The sequence below is a fragment of the Mirounga leonina genome, unplaced genomic scaffold (genome assembly GCF_011800145.1).
Source record: "Mirounga leonina isolate KUSES-001 unplaced genomic scaffold, KU_Mleo_1.0 Mir_97, whole genome shotgun sequence".
Classification (NCBI taxonomy): domain Eukaryota; kingdom Metazoa; phylum Chordata; class Mammalia; order Carnivora; family Phocidae; genus Mirounga; species Mirounga leonina.
Genome location: NW_023270889.1, coordinates 1,508,620 through 1,531,274, shown reverse-complemented (window position 1 = coordinate 1,531,274; position 22,655 = coordinate 1,508,620). Strand labels below are relative to the sequence as shown.

Sequence of the window (22,655 nt, the reverse complement as noted above, 5' to 3'; positions counted from 1 at the left end):
GTCATTTTACGCAAGAAGACATGACTTAGTTCACTATCTGAGCTGACCCCTGCCAAGTGACACACACTGCTTATTATCAGTCACTACCAGGAATCATAGTGAATCATTTTCTTGTGAGACCTTGTTCTTTGAAAATACAGATTTCCTGCAGCCAGAGGTCAAACTTGAGTGAACCATGTGAAAAAGAACAGCTGCTCACCATTGACCTTTCTGGTCCTATCCACCACAGTTGTTAATAACACGTCTCCTTTGAATAGTGTACTTAAGGTAACTAATGCTGACTACTGAATGCTCACTTGGGGATGAAGGAGTGAGCTGACCTGGAATCACCTGACACTCCGCAGTGCAGACCAAATCATAAGCTCCAGATGTATAAGCCAGCCCTGGGTAAGTTTGCTGTTGAAGTCAGAGGCCATAATTTTCAGTAGCAGTTATTGGAGAAAAGCCAAGAGAGTCTGGAAATGTTTGACCTGGGTGCTTTGAAAACACGAAGTGCTGAAGCAGCCATCATATTTTGTTAGGGAGATAAAGGAGAAGGTTGGAGAATATTTTAAAGTCAGATACCCTGAAGTTACAGTGGGATGAGAGTTCCTTCAAGTCATCCTTAATAAATCATTTTGTCCTCACATAATTAATGGGGTCCCAACTCATGTACTTATAAGAAATTCTCCTGTGGTATTTGGATTTTAACACTAAAAGATTTATTATTATCTCCTATTGAATGGAAACCTTAATTTCAAGGATATATGCTGGATTTACAGGTTTGCTAAAAATAATCTACATTTAGTCAGCATGTGTTCATTAGAAGAGACTACACTTATTTAGGTTGGTGTGGGAAATCTTGTGTTCACTTACATTTTAAATATATTGGTCATGGGAAATTAATTGATTTTGCTCACTAACAACCCAATTACAGTGTCCTCATTGATCTTGTTACATTTATTTAACCAAAGCATTTTCTTAATAATTTAGGAACATTACTTGAAATGACCTCTTTGTATAAGATCTATGAAAGTAGAAATTAAATAAATGACTTTGATTGAATGACTATAAAATCCAACACAAAATCTGGATTTTCCCCATAGGTAGTGGCCACATGGGGATTTCTGGGACACCAGTTTGGACTCTTTGTCATCATGGCACTGAGACACTGAAAGCCTTTTTCTTTCTTTTCAAAGAGCAGACACTGAATTCAGGAGATGAAATGCCCTAGCTTATTTATTTATCCACATATAATTTCACATGGCTCAGAAATATTTCCTGGGCACTGCAACTACCAGCAAACCAGTAACAGTAAGAGTAATAATAATCCATAATGTCTAACGTTTATTATCGGGTGCTTTCTACCTGCCAAGCACTGAGCTAAGCACTTTATACGTACTAAGTCATCTAATCCATACAAGAGCCCTATGAGGGTATGGTAACCCTATTTTACAGATGGGGAAACCAAGGCACCATGAGGTCACTTGCCCAAGGTCACACAGTTTGTAGGTGTGAACCCAATCAGCGTGGCTCCTGGGCCCACTCTCTCAACCACAAAGCCAGGCCGCCTCCCAATAAGAGCAAAAATAAAACATACCAAAATAATTACAAATACTCAGATATTTCAAATATATATTTTAAAATGTTGCTGCTTCCAAACACAAACCTTGTAAACACAAGGTATCAGGCAAACAACCTTCACTTCCCACTGTTTATAACAGCAAACAACATTTTAACCTGAAAAACCACATTCTAGCTTTTGCTCTACTTATCTTGAAAGATCTTCAAATAACATCACTGTGGTTAAAGTTCATTTTAAAATGTGATCTGTTTACTTGCACATGGATATCTGGAGCAGAAATGGTGACAGGATGGCTTTGACAGAAACTGAATCTTCAGAGATTTTTTTTTTCCTTTATTTTTATCTTTCTTTTCTTTTTTTTTTTTTTTTGCTTTGTGAAAAGGAGAGTAGAACTTCTTACTGGAAAGGGAAGCTCTTTCATTTTAGAATATCAGGGCTTAGGTTTTTAGGTTACAGTCTCAACTCTCAGATTCCCAGTCATACGAATGAGTCCCACTTACGTAGTCCTCCGTCCTCTCATGGATTTGAGGGGGAGGGTCCGGGAGGAGAGGTGATGGCGAGGAGGGAGGCGCTGAAGCAGCCGACTCTGCCGAGGCGCTCTGGCAGTGAAGGAGTGAATGGACAGACCGACTGGTGACAGACAGTCTAACTCTCTTTCTGCTGGTCCGGGGAGGCTGACTCCCTGGCGGTCAGACACCGCGCGCTAGCTGGATCCAGCCAGAGAGGGAAGCTGCACCCCAGGGAGATTTGGGGAATGTGCAGAGATGGTGTTGGTAGTCCGTCTGTGCAGGTGCTCCTGGGGTAGACTGGGCGGCGGCCCAGAATCCTGCCATGCTGGAGACAGTCCTGCGCAGAGGGGAGGGACTGCACTGTCCAAAGTGTCAGCAGTGAGGTGTATGGCAAGTTGATCAGATTCCTTCCAAAATGAGGGCAATGCATAAATGAAAAAGAGCCCCATGGACTCCAGCTCTCCCTAGGAAAGCTTTTTTCAAGGGGCTGCCTTTCGGAGGCAGTCATCCATTGGCTGTTTTCTTTCCTCAGGAAAATGCTGAAGAGAATCTTCTCTGCAAGTTAATCATATTTAGTCTGGCCAGAGTAAAGACGTTCCCAAATTGCCTGACTTTGTACGGAGTTTTCCTCCCATTAGGGGAGGAAAAAATTGTGGCATCATTTTTATGTTCCTACTGGTTCTTGGCAATTAATATAAGATAAATTCTAACATACAGCTCTGGAACCTACCTTATACAGAATGACGCTAGCCCAGAGGAAAGCCAAAGTGGGGGTAGATCCCCACAATTGGCGACTCTCTCTCCACCCCTTTGTCTAGTTCTGGTGTTCTCCGTCCCCACTAACTCTAGGGTCACACTGACCTATGCCCTCCTCCTCCTAATTTCATATTTAATGAAAATATGTGATATAAGAAACCGGAAAGGGACATGTAATGTACCAGTTTGTATGCAAACAGTAAATGTTTGTGGAATGCTAACCATGTTTCCAACTATTTTGGCCTATTTCTATAAAGAGGCACAACTCTTTTTTTAAGAGCCCTATTAAAGGTAGAGACATAATGATATGATATGGTGACAAAGAAACACTTTGGGATGAAGATGATGTCACATCACGCCCCTACTCAGAAGCCCTCCTGGCCTCCCCTTCCTCCCACACAATCCTCTGCTCATGCCTTTGGCACAGGTCTCTCCTTTTCCCTGTGATGCTGTCCTCTGTCCATCCCAACAGCAAATCTGTGTACACGTCCTCTCCTGTCTCTCCACTTTCAACAATCCTGGTCATCTTTGAAGATTCAGCTTCTGGAACAAAAAAAGTGTCCTATGTCTTGAGTTCCTATAATGTTTTGCTTGGGTGGCGTACCTTATATCATTCTCTGGTAATTCTTGCATGTAAAAATTCTCTTGCAAACAGAAGTGGAATTTGTTTGAGAACAGAAACTGAGTTTTGTACTCATTTTGTCTCTCCTGGAAACTTACATTACTAGCCTCAGTAATAAGTGCTCAGTCGTGAAGAGTGATTGTTAACAGCCATCATTTCTGAAGTATTTGCCGAGTGTCAGGAACCATGCTGTGTGCTTCCTATGCACAGTCTCATTTCATCCTCACCACAATCCTTTGAATAGGAATGGCTGTTATTCCCATTTAACAGATGAGAAAGCTGGGATGAACAGAAAGTTAAAGTCAGGTATCTAGTAAGTAGTATACCTGAGATTCAGTCCCATGACTTTCTGATTCCTGAGCCTGTGTTCTAAAAGGCTCTAATCACACTTCACTACTGGATGAGAGTCTGCTAGCTTGTTAGAATCAATTTCAATGATTACCAACATACGTAATACAATTTCTATGTAAAAAGATCAGCAATTTAGAACAAACCAATTTAGGTCTGTAGAGATTCAAGTTGGAATAGTCTCATTTCTGGGCATAGAGGTTTATCACTGAGAAGTCAGGAGTAATGCATCTTAGATCAGCTTCATTTTATCAAAGTGAAAGTGCTTTTATCTGAAACTGAGCAAACCCTGTATAGTCCAATAAACACCTAGCAGGAGCCAAATAAGGAGGTTTCATGCGGCTGAACTGGTATGTGAGGAGGTTGTACGCTTGCCCCACTGTGAACAGGGGTCTGCCTCTGCTGGCCTTAGCCCTTGCTGTTGGAGACCAGGCACTGCCATGGTGGATGCACATTCAGCATATGTGGTACAGAATGGCTGGGTTACTGTGAGCTCTGGAGTACGGCTCTTCTTTTCTTCCTTGCCTCCTTCTGAGTTGGTCCGGTCTGCTGGGTTTTGTCCTCAGTTTCTCCATCTTGAATGGTTCCGTCCCTGACGGAACTGGCACCCAGGCTTTCATGCGCACTGTCACCATATGCACAACACAGACCATGTGGACCATGATTAGAATGCAATGACTACGTTGGCACTTGGTTGGGATCATGGTCTCCTTAGTTCTCTTTGGCAAAGGGGGATTCTATTCCCCATACCCTTCAGTCATAGGCCAGTCATTAGGCAGCTGGGATGATCCGGAACACTAACATGGCCACTCACCCAGCTTTAATCTCATCAACTTTAACCTTCTGTCTTAGGTCCAAAGTAGCCCCATGCCTAATGAGGCAGTTCCATAATGCTGACAGTATCATCCACAGTACTGCCAGCTACCTCTACTGTCCCTGACCTTGATACCCTCTGGGTATCATGGGCTGGCCTGTCTGGGCTGATGCTGTTACCAGCTTAGCTTCTCCTGACCCTGGTTTCGCCAACTCCAGCTTCTCCCCCGTCTCTGTAGTCCACACTGGAGATGTCCCACCATGTCCTGATCCTAAGCTCAACTGAATTAGGACACCTTTGGGTAATACTCACAGGGATTTTATAGTCTGAATAATTTGAAATCAGATCTTGAATAAAAGGATGCTTCAGAAGAACAGCAACTTCAACTGGCTCCAGATTCTTGGCACCTAGGTCTTGAAATACTTTTACGAAGTTCTTTAAAGAAGAAGAAAATGAAGTTAATTAACTTTACAGTCCTGCAGATGTTAAAAACTTATTTTACTTAATGTATCTATACCATGATACATTTGAAAGCACTTCCATGAAACTATGTTAAAACTTGAGGGTGACTTTTTTTATGTACAAGTTGCCCCTTTTATGAAAGAATCTAACCAACCTCTGAGTAAGCGTTCTCTATCTGTACGTGGCTGGCAAATCTGTTAGCATCCTGTACTTCTTTTCCTCCTTGGAACACTTTGAGTAGTTTTTCCATGGAAATCTTTTCAGTGTTCACATACTCAGGGATTTCTTCCTTTCGCTCCCCGTCTTCTCTTAGTTCCCTTTCCTCACTCACAAAGTTTCCCTCGAGTTCAGGATATTCCTCAACTGGACTCATGTCAGTCAAGGAGGAGATCTGCATGATTAAATAAAGAGAATATGAAGCCGGACTGAAGTCTTTCCAGTAATGGAGACATTTAGAACACGCCAATGTTGCCACATACTTTTCATGCAAGGAAATGATGGTGCCTCCCACAACCTAGCCAAACAAATATAGAGGAGAACGTGCTAGTTGCACTGGAGATCACATCAAAAATCTAGACCAATTCTGCCTGGAGATTACAGATGCCTTGTGTGGGGCGTTTCTTACTCACCATACATGCTTCGGATGCCAGGCACCTCAGATTCCTCCATAAATGGATACTGGAGTGAATTCGTGTAACTGGTGTCAGGCTTCTGTACATGAACGTCAATTTTTAAAGGATTTGCTTTGGAAATTGACTATAGTTGAGAGGGTATGGCAAGTTAATTATTTAAGCTTGATAGATTCTAAGAGCTTCCGAAACGTTTGTTTTTATACTGGAGGTTAAATCCAACTAAACATTGGAAGGCAAGGTAGAAAACAAATTGAATGTGGAAAGTGAGGTGGGATTGCTATGGCCGCTCCTTGAAACGTGTCCAAGAGCCATGAAGTCAGGCCCTGGCCCTGTGAGTATGGGAAAGAGTACATTGTTTCTGGTGTAATTTCGTATTTATCAAAAGCCTGAAAAATAGTCCTGCCTGTTGCTGTAACTACAGATCTAGGAATTGACTGTAAAGAAATATCAGTGTGCACAAAGACTTTTGTATATGGATGTTTGTTCAGTGTTACTTACAACAAACACAGAAAATCTGCAATTCCAAAAATGGGGAGTGATGACATAAATTATAGCGTATTTCTGTGATGGAATACTATACTACCACGGAAAGTACGGTTTAGAAGAATACCTAGTGACACGAGAAAACACTCACAGAATAAGTGCAAAAAGAAAACAAAAGAAAATAATAAATACACTAGGATCCTCATTTTCTTATATATCTATGCTTATTAGTGAAAAGAAGACACAGTAAAGAGAAAACAATGGTTACCTCCGGATAGTGGAACAGGTGATTTCTTTTTCACTTAGTTTTGTACTTTCCAAATACTCTACATATTTGTATTTCTTGTATTTACTGTAATAAAAGTGTCTATGTGTGTGTGTGTGTTTCACGATGAGATAATTGATATTTGATGATTTGCCATAGAAAAATGGGCATTTTTAGAATGTTGATGGGTCAGATGTCAGAAAACACCTGAATATTGATTCTCCTTTATCCAAAGAAAGGAAAAATGTTAAATTTAGGCTTTAAATAAAAGGATGGATCCAATGTCTATAAATATTCACTTCAGTAGAAGTATTACGTGCAAGTTAATTAATCATGCAAATTCTTTCCAAATAGAGTCCCAGGTATAAAAAGGATTATGATACAGCAGCAAATTAAGCCTCTGATAGTTGTCAGTCCCTTTAGGAGATTTGTAGGGGCTGTGAGCAGTGTAATGAAGACAGGTTGCATTTGCTTTAGCTCTGTATGGGTTGGGTTTCTATATCCTTTGGTAAATTGGGAATTTAATCTAATCTAAGAGAGAGGGAGAAAGAGAATGCTTTATCAGGTGAAGAATTTGGAATTAAGTATAAATCTATCTATCTATTCTCTATCTATCATCTATCTATCTATCATCTATCTATCTATCTATCTATCTATCTATCATCTATGTATCTATCATCTATTTATTATCTATCTACCTATTTATCATCTATTTATTCAACTTCTTCTTTATTTTTTTTTTATTTTTAAAGATTTTATTTATTTATTTATTTATTTGAGAGAGAGAGAATGAGAGACAGAGAGCACGAGAGGGAAGAGGGTCAGAGGGAGAAGCAGACTCCCTGCCGAGCAGGGAGCCCGATGCGGGACTCGATCCCGGGACTCCAGGATCATGACCTGAGCCGAAGGCAGTCGCTTAACCAACTGAGCCACCGAGGCGCCCTCAACTTCTTTATTTTAAACGATTGAAATGTTACATTGCAGAAATGTAAAACTGGTCTTTTCGTGTCCACCTAGGAAGCTTGAGGATCATCACACTGGCTACCTATCAATAGTTTTCCAGGGCAATAGAACATTTAGTATAATGAAATGAACACAGTCAAGATGAAAACATCTTGCTGAGTGGTGTAGGATGAATGGATTTCTATTGAGACTGCCGTATAAATGCTGCATGGACATGATAAAGACAGAACCTGTGGGTGAGCAAATGACTAGTCAGATTAGATGACAGGTGATACCTAAATTAAACAGGGAAAGAGCATTGTCTCTCTCCACTATTTCCATAATTAGAGAGGGACTAACTTTTCAGAGGCCCAATATAATCATCCTGGGACAAATGAATTATTACCAAACACAACAATTTAAACATTTGAAATTTTAATGAAGAATCCTTATTAATGTCAGAGGATGCTTTTGCTATTTTTGCTCTCCATACGGTTGAGAGAGAATAGACTTAGTGGTTCAGTGAGAGGGCAGGAAGAGAGGGGAAGCTGGGATGGGAACCAAAGGAGCCAGATCAGCATCCTGGTGAGATCGTGGAGGGTGCAAGAGAAGAGGCCTCTAACAGACATCTCTGAAAGATCACAATTTTGGATGTGGCTGTGTGAACAAAACCAGCGATGCCAGTTTGAAGAAAAGCCAGTGCTTCTGAACGAGCAATTACTAGCGGCATCAAAACTCTGTGTGAGTCACATTAGCATCTGAGCAGCAGGACAGACTGTGGTGCTAGCAAACCCGATGTCACACTCAGTTACCTCTCAGAGGCTCGAGATGTCCCAACAAACGTGTCCCCAGAATGGTGCCTGGCCATGCATTTCTTTTTTTTTTTTTTTAAAGATTTTATTTATTTATTTGAGAGAGAGAGAATGAGAGAGAGCACATGAGAGGGAGAGGGTCAGAGGGAGAAGCAGACCCCCCGCCGAGCAGGGAGCCCGATGTGGGACTCGATCCCGGGACTCCAGGATCATGACCTGAGCCGAAGGCAGTCGCTCAACCGACTGAGCCACCCAGGCGCCCCTGGCCATGCATTTCTATCATTCAATCAGTTCATTCCCACATCTCAGAGGCAGAACAAAAGGTCAGACCTTGGGACCAATATGGGCAAAGCGTCAAAAGAGTAAGATGGAATGAAAACTTATATGTTTCAAACCCCAGCATCTCAAATGCTCTGCTTTAACATCTGTTAAATGCTTTAACAAGATCTTCAAAATGTGGGAGTTTCAAGCTTACAATTTACTGAATTCCTACACCATAACCCCGCAGGCCAGAATGAACCATTTTCCCAAATGTCAACTTATTTAGAGCTTCACTAGGACCAGTGCATACTCATGAATGCTTCGCTCTTGAGCTTCTTTTAAATTACTCAAGGAGCCATGGATTTGAACAGAAGGTCTGTGACACATTGAATATAACAGCATGAGTCACAGAGTGGAGTAAGGAAGAATAAACTATTGGGGAGATTTCCAGTTGTTTATGCGGAAAGCACAACAGAGATCTGATTTAATGTCTTGGGAGTGAATGTGGATCCGTTGGAGGTGTTATTTCTGAGCAGGCTCAGTCTGGCTCCCTGGGAAGAGGTTGCCCAGGAAACTAGAACAGAGCTGGAAAGGGCACAGTAACAGAGTAGCATAATTTTGAGGCAGGATAGTAAGAACAAGGGGTGAGCAAGAATGAGGGCGGTGGGCGGATCCTGTATTTCAAAAGCTCAAGCTCCTAGGGTTCTCCCTGAGCCAGGAACAGGCTTCTGCGTGTGGTGTGTCATAGGCAGGCTCTTTGCCCCCCTGCCCCTCAGGATGGTTCCATCTGTGTGGTGCAGTGGTTGTAGGGAGGTTCCTGTGCAGTGTCCTTGGACTTTAGAAGAGCTCTGGAGAGAAGCTCTCCAGGGGCTTGCTTTCCCCGTGGGGCACTAACTTCTGTGAATGAGTGGTTTCGGGACAGGGGATGCAGCCTTCCTGTGCTAGCTAGCTTGGCTGCTACTCACCCAGGCAGCTGTCTGTTGCTATAGCAACAATTCTAGCACATGCTTCCTTTTTCCTGGACTTTCCAGCTCATTGCAGCCTCCTGGATCCATTATTGCCTCTCCTGGGAATGTCTGCTCACCTCCTCTCTACCTTGGAAACAGGATTCCATTCCTCTCCTCTCTCTCTTCCTCCCTTCTTTTATGCCATGTTTACAAACACTGACTGAACACTTGCTATGTTGGAGCTAACATGTTGTCCCCAACTCAAGGTAGAAATAACTTAGCAGTAGTATTCAACAGACAAACTGCTGCCTGAATTACTAGTTCTTACTTCCCCCCTTCATCCCCCTACAGTCTGCTCTCAACACTGCAGCCAGAGAGATCTCCATACATTTTAAATCAGATGGCCGTGTTCCAATAATTCTCATCTCATCTCTTGGCAGAGTGAAAGCCAAGGTCCCTACAGTGGCCCTCAGGGCCCTCTCCCCGTCACTTTTTGTTCTTACTACTCTCCTCCAGCTCACTCCTCTCCAACTGCAATGGCTGGTCTTTGGAATTAGGGCTTTGGCATCTACTGCTGTCTTTACTTAGAATTGCAATTACCTTGCTGCTCTTCCCAGCATTGCAACCTACCCCAACTCCTGTCTTTTTCCCTAGATTCTTTTTTTCCTGTAGCATTTATTAGCATATGATGTAGTCTTTATGTTACTTACTTTATCCCCAGGTCAAGGGTGGTTTCCAGTACACAGAAAAGCTGGATAAATATGTGTTGAATAAATGCATGTATGCATGCAGTGGTACTCAGCCCTGTCAGGGAGAATCTGAATATAAGGGGGCCCAGTTGAGGATGCTCAGTGTTGCTCTTGAGTATCAGGGGAGGTTTCATGAATCATCTGGTAGTTGAAAAAGGCCTTGGCTAATGGGAAGGCCTTGGATCCTTCAGGATGAGAGGAAGGGTATTTCAGGTGGAAGCAATAGCAAAAACAGAGATAGGGAAGTGGGAAAGAAGAAGGTATAAAAACTGTTTTTGATCAGTAAGACCCTGTGTTAATCTGTCCTTTATACTGTGTTCCTTCCACATTTGGGACATTGTTCTTCCATTCTTTTCTGCACAGATGGGGGCAATTATACACAGTCCCTTCGGGGGAGAAAATTTGGCTCTTCTGTATCCCTTGTGGATCACCGGGCTATGCAGAGAGCCTGATTTACAAAGCTAATTAATTAATTAACTGACTCACTCAATGAAATTTTTGCTGACCTCTGTGCCAGTAATTCAGGTTCAGGGTTGTGGCCGGTTCAGAATAAGACAGACGGCCCCTCCCTGCCCTAGGATGCTTAAAGTCTAGAAAAGAAGCTGACCTGAAGAAGTAGTTACTGTGACGAGTACCATGAAAGAAGCACAGAATGTTCTGGAAACATATGACAGGAGGTGCCTGACATCATCTGAGGTCAGGGAAGCTCTCCTGGAAGATAGATATTTGACTGAGACCTCCTGGCAGGCCATGATCCATGCCAGAGTTAGCTCAGGGAGGCCCAACCTATACGGGGAGACAGGAACATCCCTGGGGAAGTGGCAAATGCAGGCCCAACAGAGGTGGTTGGAATCTAACTCCTTATTTACTTGGGAAAGCTGAAACTGACTTTCCACTGTCTAAGAAGACAGAATTCTTGAGTGAAACAAGTATTTCTTGCTGTCCTTTCTGCCACTGTGTTAAGTGTTGAAGTAACATCTACAGCACATCGGGTCAAACAGCCCTGAGTGGTCAGCTTCCTGGGTACCTGTCTGGCCTCACTCTGGCCCTGATGGGAGGGGAAGGACATCTTTTGTCCATTTGCTCAGGGCCAAAATTCAGGGTTACATCTAAGAGGGTCTATTTCTTCACATATGTGAAAGCTGTCACAGAAACTTCCTCCACTTTTTTTTTTAAGGGAACGCAGCATACTTTGTTTTGACAGACATGTATGAGAGGCAAACAAGTGTGGCTATGACATCTACAGAGTTTGGACCGGGCAGTACCTCTTTCTCCTCTGTCCATAAAAGAAGGACATTATGAGGTCCTCCATTACAAGGACCATAGCTCTGTCCCCAAAATATCAGGGGAATACTACAAGTCATGCAAATGGGCACCTAATAAATGCATTAGTTAGCCTCCTGTTCTGAGGCTTTTCCATCCCAAAAAAGCTAGGGAATGCCAATCCTTTAGAAATCTAAAAGGGAATGTGAGTTTTTTTATTAGCTATTAAGCTTCTTTGTCCTTGGATGCAGGAGATACAAGGTACCTGTGGATTTCAGGTGGCTGGGCTTTGGCCTGAAACACTATCAAGTGTCACATATATGTGGGATATCTGAGGCCTGAACCTGTTTCACATAGAATTTCCATATAGGATGACAGATAGATTGGATTGATGCCCACTTCTTTTTCATTTGTAAGGATCAGCACTTCATGTAAAATAAAGGCTATCCTTTACAGAACAAACTTGGATTCCACCAAGAAACTTTGAGCCAATTTTGATTTTTACTACAAAGGTGTGTTGTTGTTGTTGTTTTTTTTGGATAGTGGGTCTCTAGTTCTTAATCCAATTGAGTAAAGGTTTATTGAAGACCTCCTATGTGTAAAGTGCTGTGTTAGGTACCCAGAAAAATACAGAGATGAAACAAACAGAGTCTCTGTTGTTAGAAGTTTAGGATCTTCTGGCATCCCCCTCCGGACCCCAAAGCTAGTCCATTTCTGGAACACAATTACCTTTTCTGCAATAACAGGAAGAGTTTCGATTGGCTGGAAGACATGAGTCCCGATGACCACACTGAGGGCCCTATAGACACCTTCCACAGCATCTGGATGACAAGCAAAATAAAGCAGCATCTGTGTGTAGTCAAGTTGAGGTGGATCCTTCTCATGGTCAGCAAATAGCCTAAAGAAAAACTGTCACACAAAAAGAATTTCAATCCAAGATAAAAGACTTAAAATGGGTAGGCAATAGATGAACAGACAATGAAGGATCCTTCCAGGAGCTTTGGAATAAGGTTGCTTTCTGAGGATTGAATCAGTAAACATAATAGGTAATGAATAGTATTAACTGGAGAATATGCTAAGTTAAAAAACAGAAGAGTAAGGCTCAAAATCCTAATGTTAAAGAAAATTATGTGCTAATCAATGGTATCAACATATTTAGGAAAGAATATGCCAATAAAGGTGGTGGGGATTACATTTTAAGCAGGAAAAGGGAGCCACAGAACAAGGACCTCTCTGTCTATCCTTATCATCACTCTGACAAACTGGGCTCTGACTCCTAAATGTAATGCTTCCAATAGATCTCCCTGCGGTGAGTGGAAAGAGGGGGAAGTGACACCTAAAGCCACTGGGGGTCTAGCCCTTAAAATCTTTCAACTTGCCAACACTGCTCTGAACTCCACACTTAATCTATTGACAGTAAGTGACTTTTTCCACTGTGGATTCACACTGGTGGAAAGAGTGTGCTAACCACTGGATATCGGGGCTTTGGGTGAAGATGGGAATGGTGGGGTGGTCGGGATGGGACTTCAGGTACCAGGTTTGGACACGGAGAGTTCAAAATATCTACTAGAATATTCTAGTGGAGATGTCAAATGGGCAGTTGCATGTAGGAGGTTTGCAAGGGAGGTTTGCGATGGAAATAGGCATTTGAGATCTGTTAACAAACACCTAGTATTTCAAACCTGGCTTCAACAAATATTACCAACCCAAAGTAATAGAAGGATTTCATATGAATAGAAGCTGTGGAGAGATTAAGACATCTGTGAATTTGATTATGGCAAAATTAAATCGCCTTTTCTTGGGAAATCTTTAAGGATTTTAAAATACTGGAATAGCTGCTCTTGGCACTGAGTGTGTGGGAAGCTGGGAAGCCAGGACATGACCTGTGGAACCTTGTCAGTCATCATGAAGTACACCATCACTGTCAGGGGACAACACTGTGATTGCAACACAGACTCGTCTCAAGGTTCCTTTCTTGGATGCAACAGGGCCTTCCATTCAGTGCCTGGGACTCTGGGGTCATTCAAGCCCATGGATAGTGCTAATGGCCTGTCTCCAGGAGTCCCTGCCAGTGTGGCTCAGAGGTGGGCCCTGGGTCACAGAGAGCACAAGTGACAAAGCAGAGAAATTGGGTGGGACCTGAGACTGTAGTTCAAGCCCTCTTCTTAAGAGGGTACAGAGTCCTACAGTGAGTCATGACAGAACTGGTGACAGAGCCCAGGGCTCCCAACCCTCAGAATTCCCTCTCTGTGGGGCATTCCCCAACCTCCCCCCCATTTGGTCTTTCTTATTCTAATTATAGCCAAAGGGGTAAAGTTATTTTGTTGTTTTATCTTTCTTCTTTGTACACCTTTCTTTAGCATGTTAACCATTAACCAACCTTCAGCCAACTATAGTTAGCATGACTAGCTTCTGTTTAGCTAACACTTACATAGGGCTCACTATGTGCCAATCACTCACTCTGCACAACAACCCTGCCAGAGAGGGAGTAAAATAAACCAAGGCACAGAGAGGTTAGGTAACTTCATCAAGACCTTGAAGCTTGCAAGCATTGGAATCTGTGCTTTGAATCCCAGTTTAACAGCACTGAGACTTATGTAATCCTGAACATCCAGTCTATGAGGCATTGAGGGGTGGAAAACACCACTCCTTTCTGTCCTCTGGACAGACACTCATGGGTGCACACTCATGCGCACCTACGTATACACACACACACACACGTCAGCCATTCTTTGTTCCACTTCTTTCTCAGGCTTCATGGTCCTGCCTCTGCTGCCAACTTTGTTCTGTTCCTCCAAGGCATTTTCCAGCAGTCTGGGCACCAGTAGGTGGGAGCCACTCCCTCCCTTGGCACCCAAAGGCCCTTTCCTGCTTTACTGCTTAGCAGTCGTCAGAGAACCTGTTTACTGCTGTTCACAAATCATATGGAGAATGGCCTTCCAAAGGCTTTACAGGGTTGGTCTCAGTCCTCCAGTTTTACATTGAAAACTCCCACCACAACAAAGACAAAAAATTGCTCCCACACCTGCCAGTCTCAGGTCTTGGACTCTGTTGACTCCTTGACCCCTTTCTCTTATATGCTCTTCTGCTATCATGGGAGAGGTGCTCTGACACTATGCATCCAATTGAAGGGAACTGCTCACTTTAAGGCTATAACTGGAGTCATGTTCAATTTTGTATTGCAGTTTTAAACTAATGGCTGGCTGGAAAATTGGACTATCGATACACCTAGTTTGCTGAGCTGTCTAAATCCACCACTCAACTTTTCTCATATCCTACTGAATTTGGTTGTGTTACATATATTTTTATATTTTAAACATTTACACTGAAGCCAGAGTACTTTACATTTATTAAGGTCCTGCTCTCTATTGTGGGCTCAGGGATAGAGGCTAATAATACCATTATTGGCAATAATAGTATTGATAATAATAATATGATGGGTCATGGGCAATACTTATGCAACCCTTGGTATGTTGTTCAAGTTAATCAAAATCAAAGAGAAATGGACAAAAACATATATAGTAGTCCCCATTATCTGTGGTTTTGCTTTCTGTGGTTTCAGTTACCCACGGTCCACTGTGGTCCACCTCAGTCTGGAAACACGATCCTCCTTCTGATCAGTCATCAGAGGGTCACTAGTAGCCTAACACTACACCACAACTCCTATGTCATTCACTTCTCTTCATCTCCTCACAAGCATTTTATCATCTCACGTCATCCCAAGAAGAGGGTGAGTATAGCACAATAACAAATTTTGAGCGAGAGAGAGAGAGGCCATAGTCACAAAACTTTCATTACAGAACATTGTTACAGTTGTTTTATTTGATTGTTAGCTATTACTGCTAGTCTCTTACTGTGCCTAATTTATAAGTTTGACTCATAAAAACAGTATATATAGGGTTTGGTACTACCCGCAATTTCAGGCACACATTTGGGGTCTTGAGATGTATCCCAAGGCAGGGGGCGATTACTGTGTTGGTAAAATGACAGTTCTTACCCTAAGCTTTTAGAATTGGAAGGACCCTCAGAGACAAATATGCTGAGCAGCAGCTTACTTTGACAGATGAGGAAAGTGAGACCTGAAGGGTTATGAAATTTGTTCAAGATCACACTGAGTTAACAGTGGGACTCTGTCTAAGATTTTGGTCCCTGTCTCCTCCCCCAGAACTTCTCTGTGCTGCCACCTTATGAACATTAAAGTCTACATTCTGGGGATACAGTAAAGGAACTGGGGGCCAGGGGTAAAATCCAAAACAAATTACACAAGTGGAAGAAAAGACAAAGAAACTTACCAGTGTCATAGTAGTAAATTTTTTAAAGGATCTCAGTAATTACCTCTATAAGATGCTCTTGCCTATTGAATGGCAAGGGTTCAAGAGGATTGTCTGGAATTTTTATATCTTCATCTTTTGTAAACCACAGACCAGCCTATACAAAAAATAAAAATGAAAATTATTCAAGTATCATTCCTCTCAAAGCCACAGGGATTGAATCCATCTTGTTCAACTGTCTAGAGCAGTGGTCTCCAAAATAGGGTTCAAAAACCAGGGGGATGCAGGAAAAAATCCTAGAACTTCCATTTACACATATTTTGATATGATTCTTATATAATCTTTATTCTTAAAAATTTGATAATATAAGTAATGTATTAGTACAGTAGTACACATGTACAATTTATAAATGAAAATCCACATATTGGGGATGCTAGCTATATTTTATCTGTTAGACATGTGATGAAGTTTGGAGGTCATTGCCCTAGATTTTGCCTGCATGGCAACCTTCTGGAGGGGTCTTCACTCATAACACTAGCTCACATTCCACATGTCCCCTTTGTGTGGCTCTCTATTCTCAGAGCCTAGTGTGGTGCTGGAGCACATTGTTGGAAGAATCTTCATTGAGTGAGTGACTGACTCAATGGCCTACTTTGTAATGACATCCCTTTTTCTCAGCCCATATGTGATACCAATTATCAAATCCTCTGATTCCTATTTCACAATGTCTCTCCCTTCTCTTCCTTCTTTCCATCCCTACTCCTGCTACCTTGGGGTAGAGCCTCTTTACTTCTGTCATAGGCCATCCTAGTAAGCTCTGAGTCATTTTTGTTTCCAGTCTCATTTTTTTCAGCCTGTACCATGCAACTGTATCAATTTCCTCAAAACTTTAATCTGTCATATTCTCTGCTTGGAACCATTTCCTACTCTTGCTCTTTTGTTCACATCATCCCTCCTACCAGGTTCGACTTCCTGTCCATCCATGTAAACCTGCACCTCTCTCTAGGCTCTGTTCTGATCACACATCCTTATAGATGCCCTCCTTGATCTTGCTTCTGAACTCCAATTTGACTTGTTTATACCACACAATGGACATTTAGTCCATTCCTTTAGGTGTTGCCATTCATGTCTGCTGTTGAACATCAGGTATAAATTCGCTGGGTTTAAAGAATATGTCATTCCAACCTTAATTTTTGTACATGGTAAGCACTTCATATACATATGCATTTTGTTCCCAAGTCCAGCTCTCTTACCATCTTCCAGAGTGACACCTACTCTCATCACTCTATTGCCAAGAGCCACTAGCTTGTCTAACCTGACTCTGGCCTATGCTGTATGCTTTCTTTCCTTCCAAGGATCACCTGTGCTTTGAGAGAAGGCTGGAATGGCATTGGATAACTTGTAAGGGGATGAAGCCCCCAAAGGTTTCTTTTCATTTGGGACAAAGGAGACGCTGGCCATGTGTACCCTGTGAGAGAAGACTCAGAAGAAGTGTAAGTTCCAGCATGGGCTTGGGCTTTGAATATGCTTTTGCACTGACCAGGAGGAGACCCTTGCCCAATAGCTAATCTGTGGAGGGTAAGTACCACTCAATGGGAGAATAGACTGATGAGGAACATAGGTAAGGGATATGATGGAGCACCAAAGTTCAGAATTACTTAAACAACAAGAAAAATGAACAACATATCTGAAAGTTGATTTTCCAGACATTAGATGATAGGCAACACAGGATAGTAATTCTTGAACTAAGGGAAGCAACCAAGGAGTCCTACTAGTGTTCTAGGCTGGAGGGAGTTCCCAGGCTGCAGCACCAGGGGAGGCATCCAAATAGAGTCTGGTTGTCTTTCTGAGTTGAGAAGACAGATTTTGTGTTGAGGCAGGCCAAGATGGCTAGAACTTTCAGGGCAGAATACTAGCAATGCACTGAGTGGGAAAGCAAGCTCTAAGGATTCACAGAGGGATCTCTATAAGTCTTGACTTGCCAATCTGTGGATGTGTGTTTGTGGAAGATACCAGAAGCTGGAGAAAGAACCATAGGAAAGGAGTAAGCTGAACAATTACTGAGCCTCACATGGAGCTGAAAGGAAGAGTCTATATTACCACCAAGCAGAGTGGAAGGATCTCCTCAAACACAGGCACTGGAGAGAGCCCCCAGAAATAATTGCTTTAGCAGTGGGACCAGATTAACCCTCACCTAATGGCCACTCTGGACCCACCCTTATAAATCTTATTGTAACCTCGAAATGATAGAAGTGATTCCAAGTAACACCACTGCAGGCCCAACAATATTTAAAGGTGCCCATAAAATTGGGCACCCAACAATATAAGATACACAACATCTGGCACCCAATATAAAGTTACTAGGTATGCAAAAAAAGCCATAACATATGACCTATAGTCAGAATAAACACCAATCAATAACAACAAACACAAAAATGACACAGATGATAGAATGAACAGAGAAGGATGTTCCTTCAGCTATTCTAAATATATTTCATTTGTTAAAGGAGATAGAGAAAAAACAAGCACATAATGAAGGGAAAAATGAAAGATATAAAAAAGAACCAACTTGAACTACTAGAGACAAAAAATTTAATATCTGAAATGAAAAATAACACTGCATGGTATTAATAACAGATTCAGCTCTGCAGAGGAAATGATCAGTGAACTTGAAGACATAGGAATAGAAATGAATACAAAGTAAAGCACAGAGAAATAAGACTGGAAAAAAAATGAACCAAGCATCAGTGACCCGTGGGACAATAAGCATGTGATTGGATTTTGAGATGGGGTGGGTGTGCAGAAAAAATATTTAGGAAAAAAAAAAATCCTGAAAAATTTCCAATTTGACAACAACTACAAAACCCATGGAGATTTGAGAGCTCAGTGAACCAAGCAGAACATGAAGAAAACCACACCAAGGAACACAATAATCAAATTGCTGGAAACTGGGGACAAAGAGGAAATGGTAAAAGAAGCTAGAAGGGAAAAAAGAAATAGAGATTGGATCCCAATTCCTCCTACCATTTTTCAACCAACTCTCAATTCCATGTTTAATTGTTTCGATGCACAGGAATTTTCCCTGATCCTTAAACCCAAGGATTCATTCATATTAGTTTACTAAAAATATAAGATATTGCATAAATGAGAACATTGTGTGTTTCTCACAAAAGAAGGGCACATTAGAAAGGAAAAAAAATAACCTGACTGGAAAACAAGTTCTGATTTTTAAGAAGTCATCCGTGAAAATTGTAGCAATGTGAAATGTTAAATGTGAGCCTGGATAGTAGGGTTTAAATTGATAAAGCAAGGTTCTGTCAACCATATCATGAGTCACTGGATTATTAGGTGACTTCTCCTTAAAAGATGGAAATGTCCCTTGTGCTCTCTTGCTAAAACATGGCCTGACACAGGAAAGACATTAGGGTTCAAGGCTAAAGGCCAAGAAAGAATTCTTGAGACGTCTTTGGTGCAAAAAGGTGGTTTTATTAAAGCTCTGGGACAGAACCTGTGGGCAGAAAGAGCTGTTCAGGGGTCATGAGGAGTGGCCATTCATATAATTTCAAGTTGGGAGGAGGTTAAGGATAGTGTAAGCCTCCCAGGTGTTTTGGAAACAAGGTTTTCAGGATCCTGAGGGGGCTAGCTATTGTTAGGAAAGGTCATTTATTACTGTTTAGTAAAAACTCAGTCATGAGACCCTTCAGATGTATACGGGTGTGTCATATACTTGGGGGATGATTGCCAATGTGTATCTTGGGGAGTAGAGATAAAGGAAGTTTCCAAAGGAATTTTTATATGTTAAAGTAAACTTAGAGGGTCCTGGGGCTTGGGCTAAGATTGGCTTTTGCCCTCAGCAAAGTATCAATATTAAGGCAGTTGTGTCCCTAGAAGACTGTCACTCTGCCTGTTTCAAGGACTAGTCAATGGGCTGTAGGTAGTAAGGAAATTTAATAATTTTTCTTCTGCCTTTGTTTCCCATATCATGGCTGAAGTCTTTTTGTTTTGTTTTGTTTTGTTTTGTTTTTTACTTTTCCTTAAAGAATGAGCACTGTGTTGTTTGGATCCCAGAACATCTGACTCATTAACCCTGTAATCACATGCATTCTCATGGACAGAAGGTGAGCTGAGAGTTCATTGTCACAGAATCCTACCTGAAGTGGCTCAGCCTCCTCACACCATAGAGGCAAGCATGTGACAGCTGCAGGAGGGCTGGGGGTAGAGGGCAAACAGGCTTTTGTGTTCGCAGAGCTCAGCCCAGGTACACAGCCCAGCTGACTTCACCAGCTATCTCATTCCATTTTAGAAGTTGGGGAAATCAGCACACTCTTAAGTGGCTGTTGTGGTGAACTTGCAATTAGTCAAAAGAAAAGAAAAAGACAAACAAAATAAAAAGCAGTGTAGAGAGCCCTCCTCTGCCAGAGAACTCCATTTCAGCGATGCATGTTATTCTACCTTACTGTTCTAATGTAGCATTTTTACAAATCTCATAAAATTTTGCTCTAGAAGTGGTTTTGACATTTGCCATATAACTTTTTTTTCTTTTTTTGGTTTTGGTTTTGTTTTTGGTGTGTGTGTGTGAGAGAGCTAGCAAGTGTTGGAAATCTCTGAAAGGCATGTGGGATGACCAAGTGGGCCTTTCCAAATGGCCTTCTTATCCTGGGGCTCCTTGGACTGGGAATTGGGTGGGTGGGGGAGAGTGCTGAGCTGGGAAATGGACTGCTCCCCAAACACAGGAGGTGTTCAAATAAGTACTTCTTTCTTTTAAATGCAGCCACCAACTTTCTCTAAGAAATTTATACTTTTGGTAAAGGAGCTTTCTGGTTTTGGCTCAGCATTTTGGTAAAAGTTGCCAACATCCTTTGTTCGTCTCATGTTTGTACAAAAGGATGTTTAAATTGCTATCCTGTGGGAATTGGCACATACTGTAGCGAAGGTTGGTAATTTCGCAAGTGCTCAGTTATTAAAAACTTAAGCCCATGATGAAAATAGAGTAAATTTTGCTCTGCTGTTTTTATTTTTAGACAAAATCATTTTCACAAGTTTTAAGTCGAGGTCAGTGGTAGTATCTATAAATTGCTCTACTTGGGAAGAAAATTTATCAAAGCCCAATCAGCCAAAGCACCTGTCTTGACCAGCCTTGAAGGAACCTCCTCATATTCAAGTATTATTTCCTCTGGCTCAACAGCACAAGCATGGGAACACCGGGGGCTGTCTATACACATGCCATCCATTAATTAAGGACAAAAAGAGAAGCAGGAAGGGATGTGCTCTTTCAATATTGAAATATACACAAGATACAGGCACCTAAAGAGTATTACCCTATTTCAAAATTAGAACCTTATAATCACTTTCATCTTTTGTGTCTACCAGCAATGTGAAAAGATGAGCAATAAGATGATTTCAATTAGTAGACACAAAATAAGTAATTCAGGCCCTCTTAGTTATGGGGTTTCATTCTCCTTCTTTACTCAAACTTCTAAAAAATGAATTGACTTTTATCTTCACTTCCTAGAGACCTATTCACATAATCAATCCTCTGCAATCTGGATTCTGTACTCTACCAAAATTGCTCTGGAAAAGGTCACGTGTTATATGGCCTACCTGCCCAGGCCAATGGCCAGGTATCATGTTATTGAGTTATTCATCACTTTCCACACTTCCTTTGGGTATCTTGTCCACTCATAAATTTAATCACTGCCTACATGATAGTGACTTGCAATCTGTTCTGCATCTGCGGCATCAGATTGGACGCTTCGGTCTGCATTTTTCACAGACATTTCAAACTTAACTTGTCACAAACTATCTCATCATTCACCATGCTCATGACCAAATGGAGAAAAAGCCCTTCCCCTCTCCCTGTGTTCATTTCCCTGGGTAGTACTGTTGTTACTACTCCCAGAGTATTGGGTATTGGGCATTAGATGTATTAAAAGCTCTGCAAGTGATTCTAGTTTATAGCCAAGGTTAAGGACCACTGTGTAGGAGCTAGGAGAAGGACAATGAAGTTGTTGTGACTTCTTTCAGAGCTCTTAGTTCTCCTAGCAGCTCTTTCTCCAGACCCTTTCCCTAGGGAAGCTAGACTTCCACCTGGGACTTGGACAGTGTCTGCACTGCCTCTGGGTGCCCAGACATGGACACCTGAGGGGCAGAATGCTGGCCCAAGACCAGTGAATAATACATTTCTTAGGTCAAAAGTACTTCAGTAGTGTTAGTGCCACCAGGCCCTGGTAGCAACCTGCATATACTGCTCGAAAGTGATGGTGCCCAGCTGCTCTTCATCCACGGCCTTGAACCTTTGCAGGGTCTTGAGGAGCTCTTCCTCCATGGGTATGATCCAAGGCATCGAGATTACTAATAGGAATTTCCGCCAGTCCACAAACTCCAAGTTTACTATTAATAAAGATGTTAACTCCTGCAACTAGAAGAAAACAGGAAATGCCATTGGAATGTTCATATGACTCTACCTTGAAACTCTCTCAGTTCATGTTTCTTCATGAGACATTCAGATGAAGGAAGGACAGGTTTATATTGGCGAAGAGAGTCAGTTCTCAGGTTTGTTCCCTCTGGTTCTACCAACCAATCCACATCAGACAGAACTTAGACACTGTTTCACTTTTTGCTTCCTTCACATTTGGGTTTTTTGTTTACTGTTACACAACAAATTTACACATGTGACTCTGGTCACTTTACCTTTTCAACAGAGTGAGGATAAAGATTCTAGAAATGGCTGTGCAAGGGCTCTGCAGCCTGTAGGGATATACTATAACCATTTGGTTTTCTGGTACATTCTTAAGGGACAGATTACATTGAAAAGCAAGAACTGCCAGAATCATCTCCTGTTACTAGTCAGGATCACTCCCTCCAGAAGTAACAGATACAAACTCACAGGCTGAGCCTCCTGGGCTCTATAATTTTCATTCACTGTCAGCATCATCATTCATTCTTTCAATGCTGG

The 22,655-nt window shown here is 41.9% G+C and overlaps 1 protein-coding gene and 1 long non-coding RNA gene across 2 annotated transcripts in view; one reads left to right on the top strand and one right to left on the bottom strand.

Annotated features, from left to right (window-relative positions):
- Positions 1–22,655, bottom strand: part of LOC118006482 (sperm flagellar protein 2-like) — a 165,982-nt gene that overhangs the window by 1,388 nt on the left and 141,939 nt on the right. The window contains exons 31-35 of the mRNA XM_034999156.1: positions 21,936–22,118; positions 15,765–15,857; positions 12,159–12,338; positions 5,230–5,466; positions 4,926–5,048 (exon numbers count right to left, since the gene is read on the bottom strand). Of these exons, the coding sequence (XP_034855047.1) occupies positions 4,926–5,048; positions 5,230–5,466; positions 12,159–12,338; positions 15,765–15,857; positions 21,936–22,118 (816 nt within the window). The remainder of the gene's footprint in view (positions 1–4,925; positions 5,049–5,229; positions 5,467–12,158; positions 12,339–15,764; positions 15,858–21,935; positions 22,119–22,655) is intronic.
- On the top strand, positions 219–22,119 carry LOC118006483. The gene is made up of 3 exons (XR_004678091.1): positions 219–387; positions 17,056–17,193; positions 22,002–22,119. It is a non-coding gene; the product is annotated as an uncharacterized LOC118006483 (long non-coding RNA).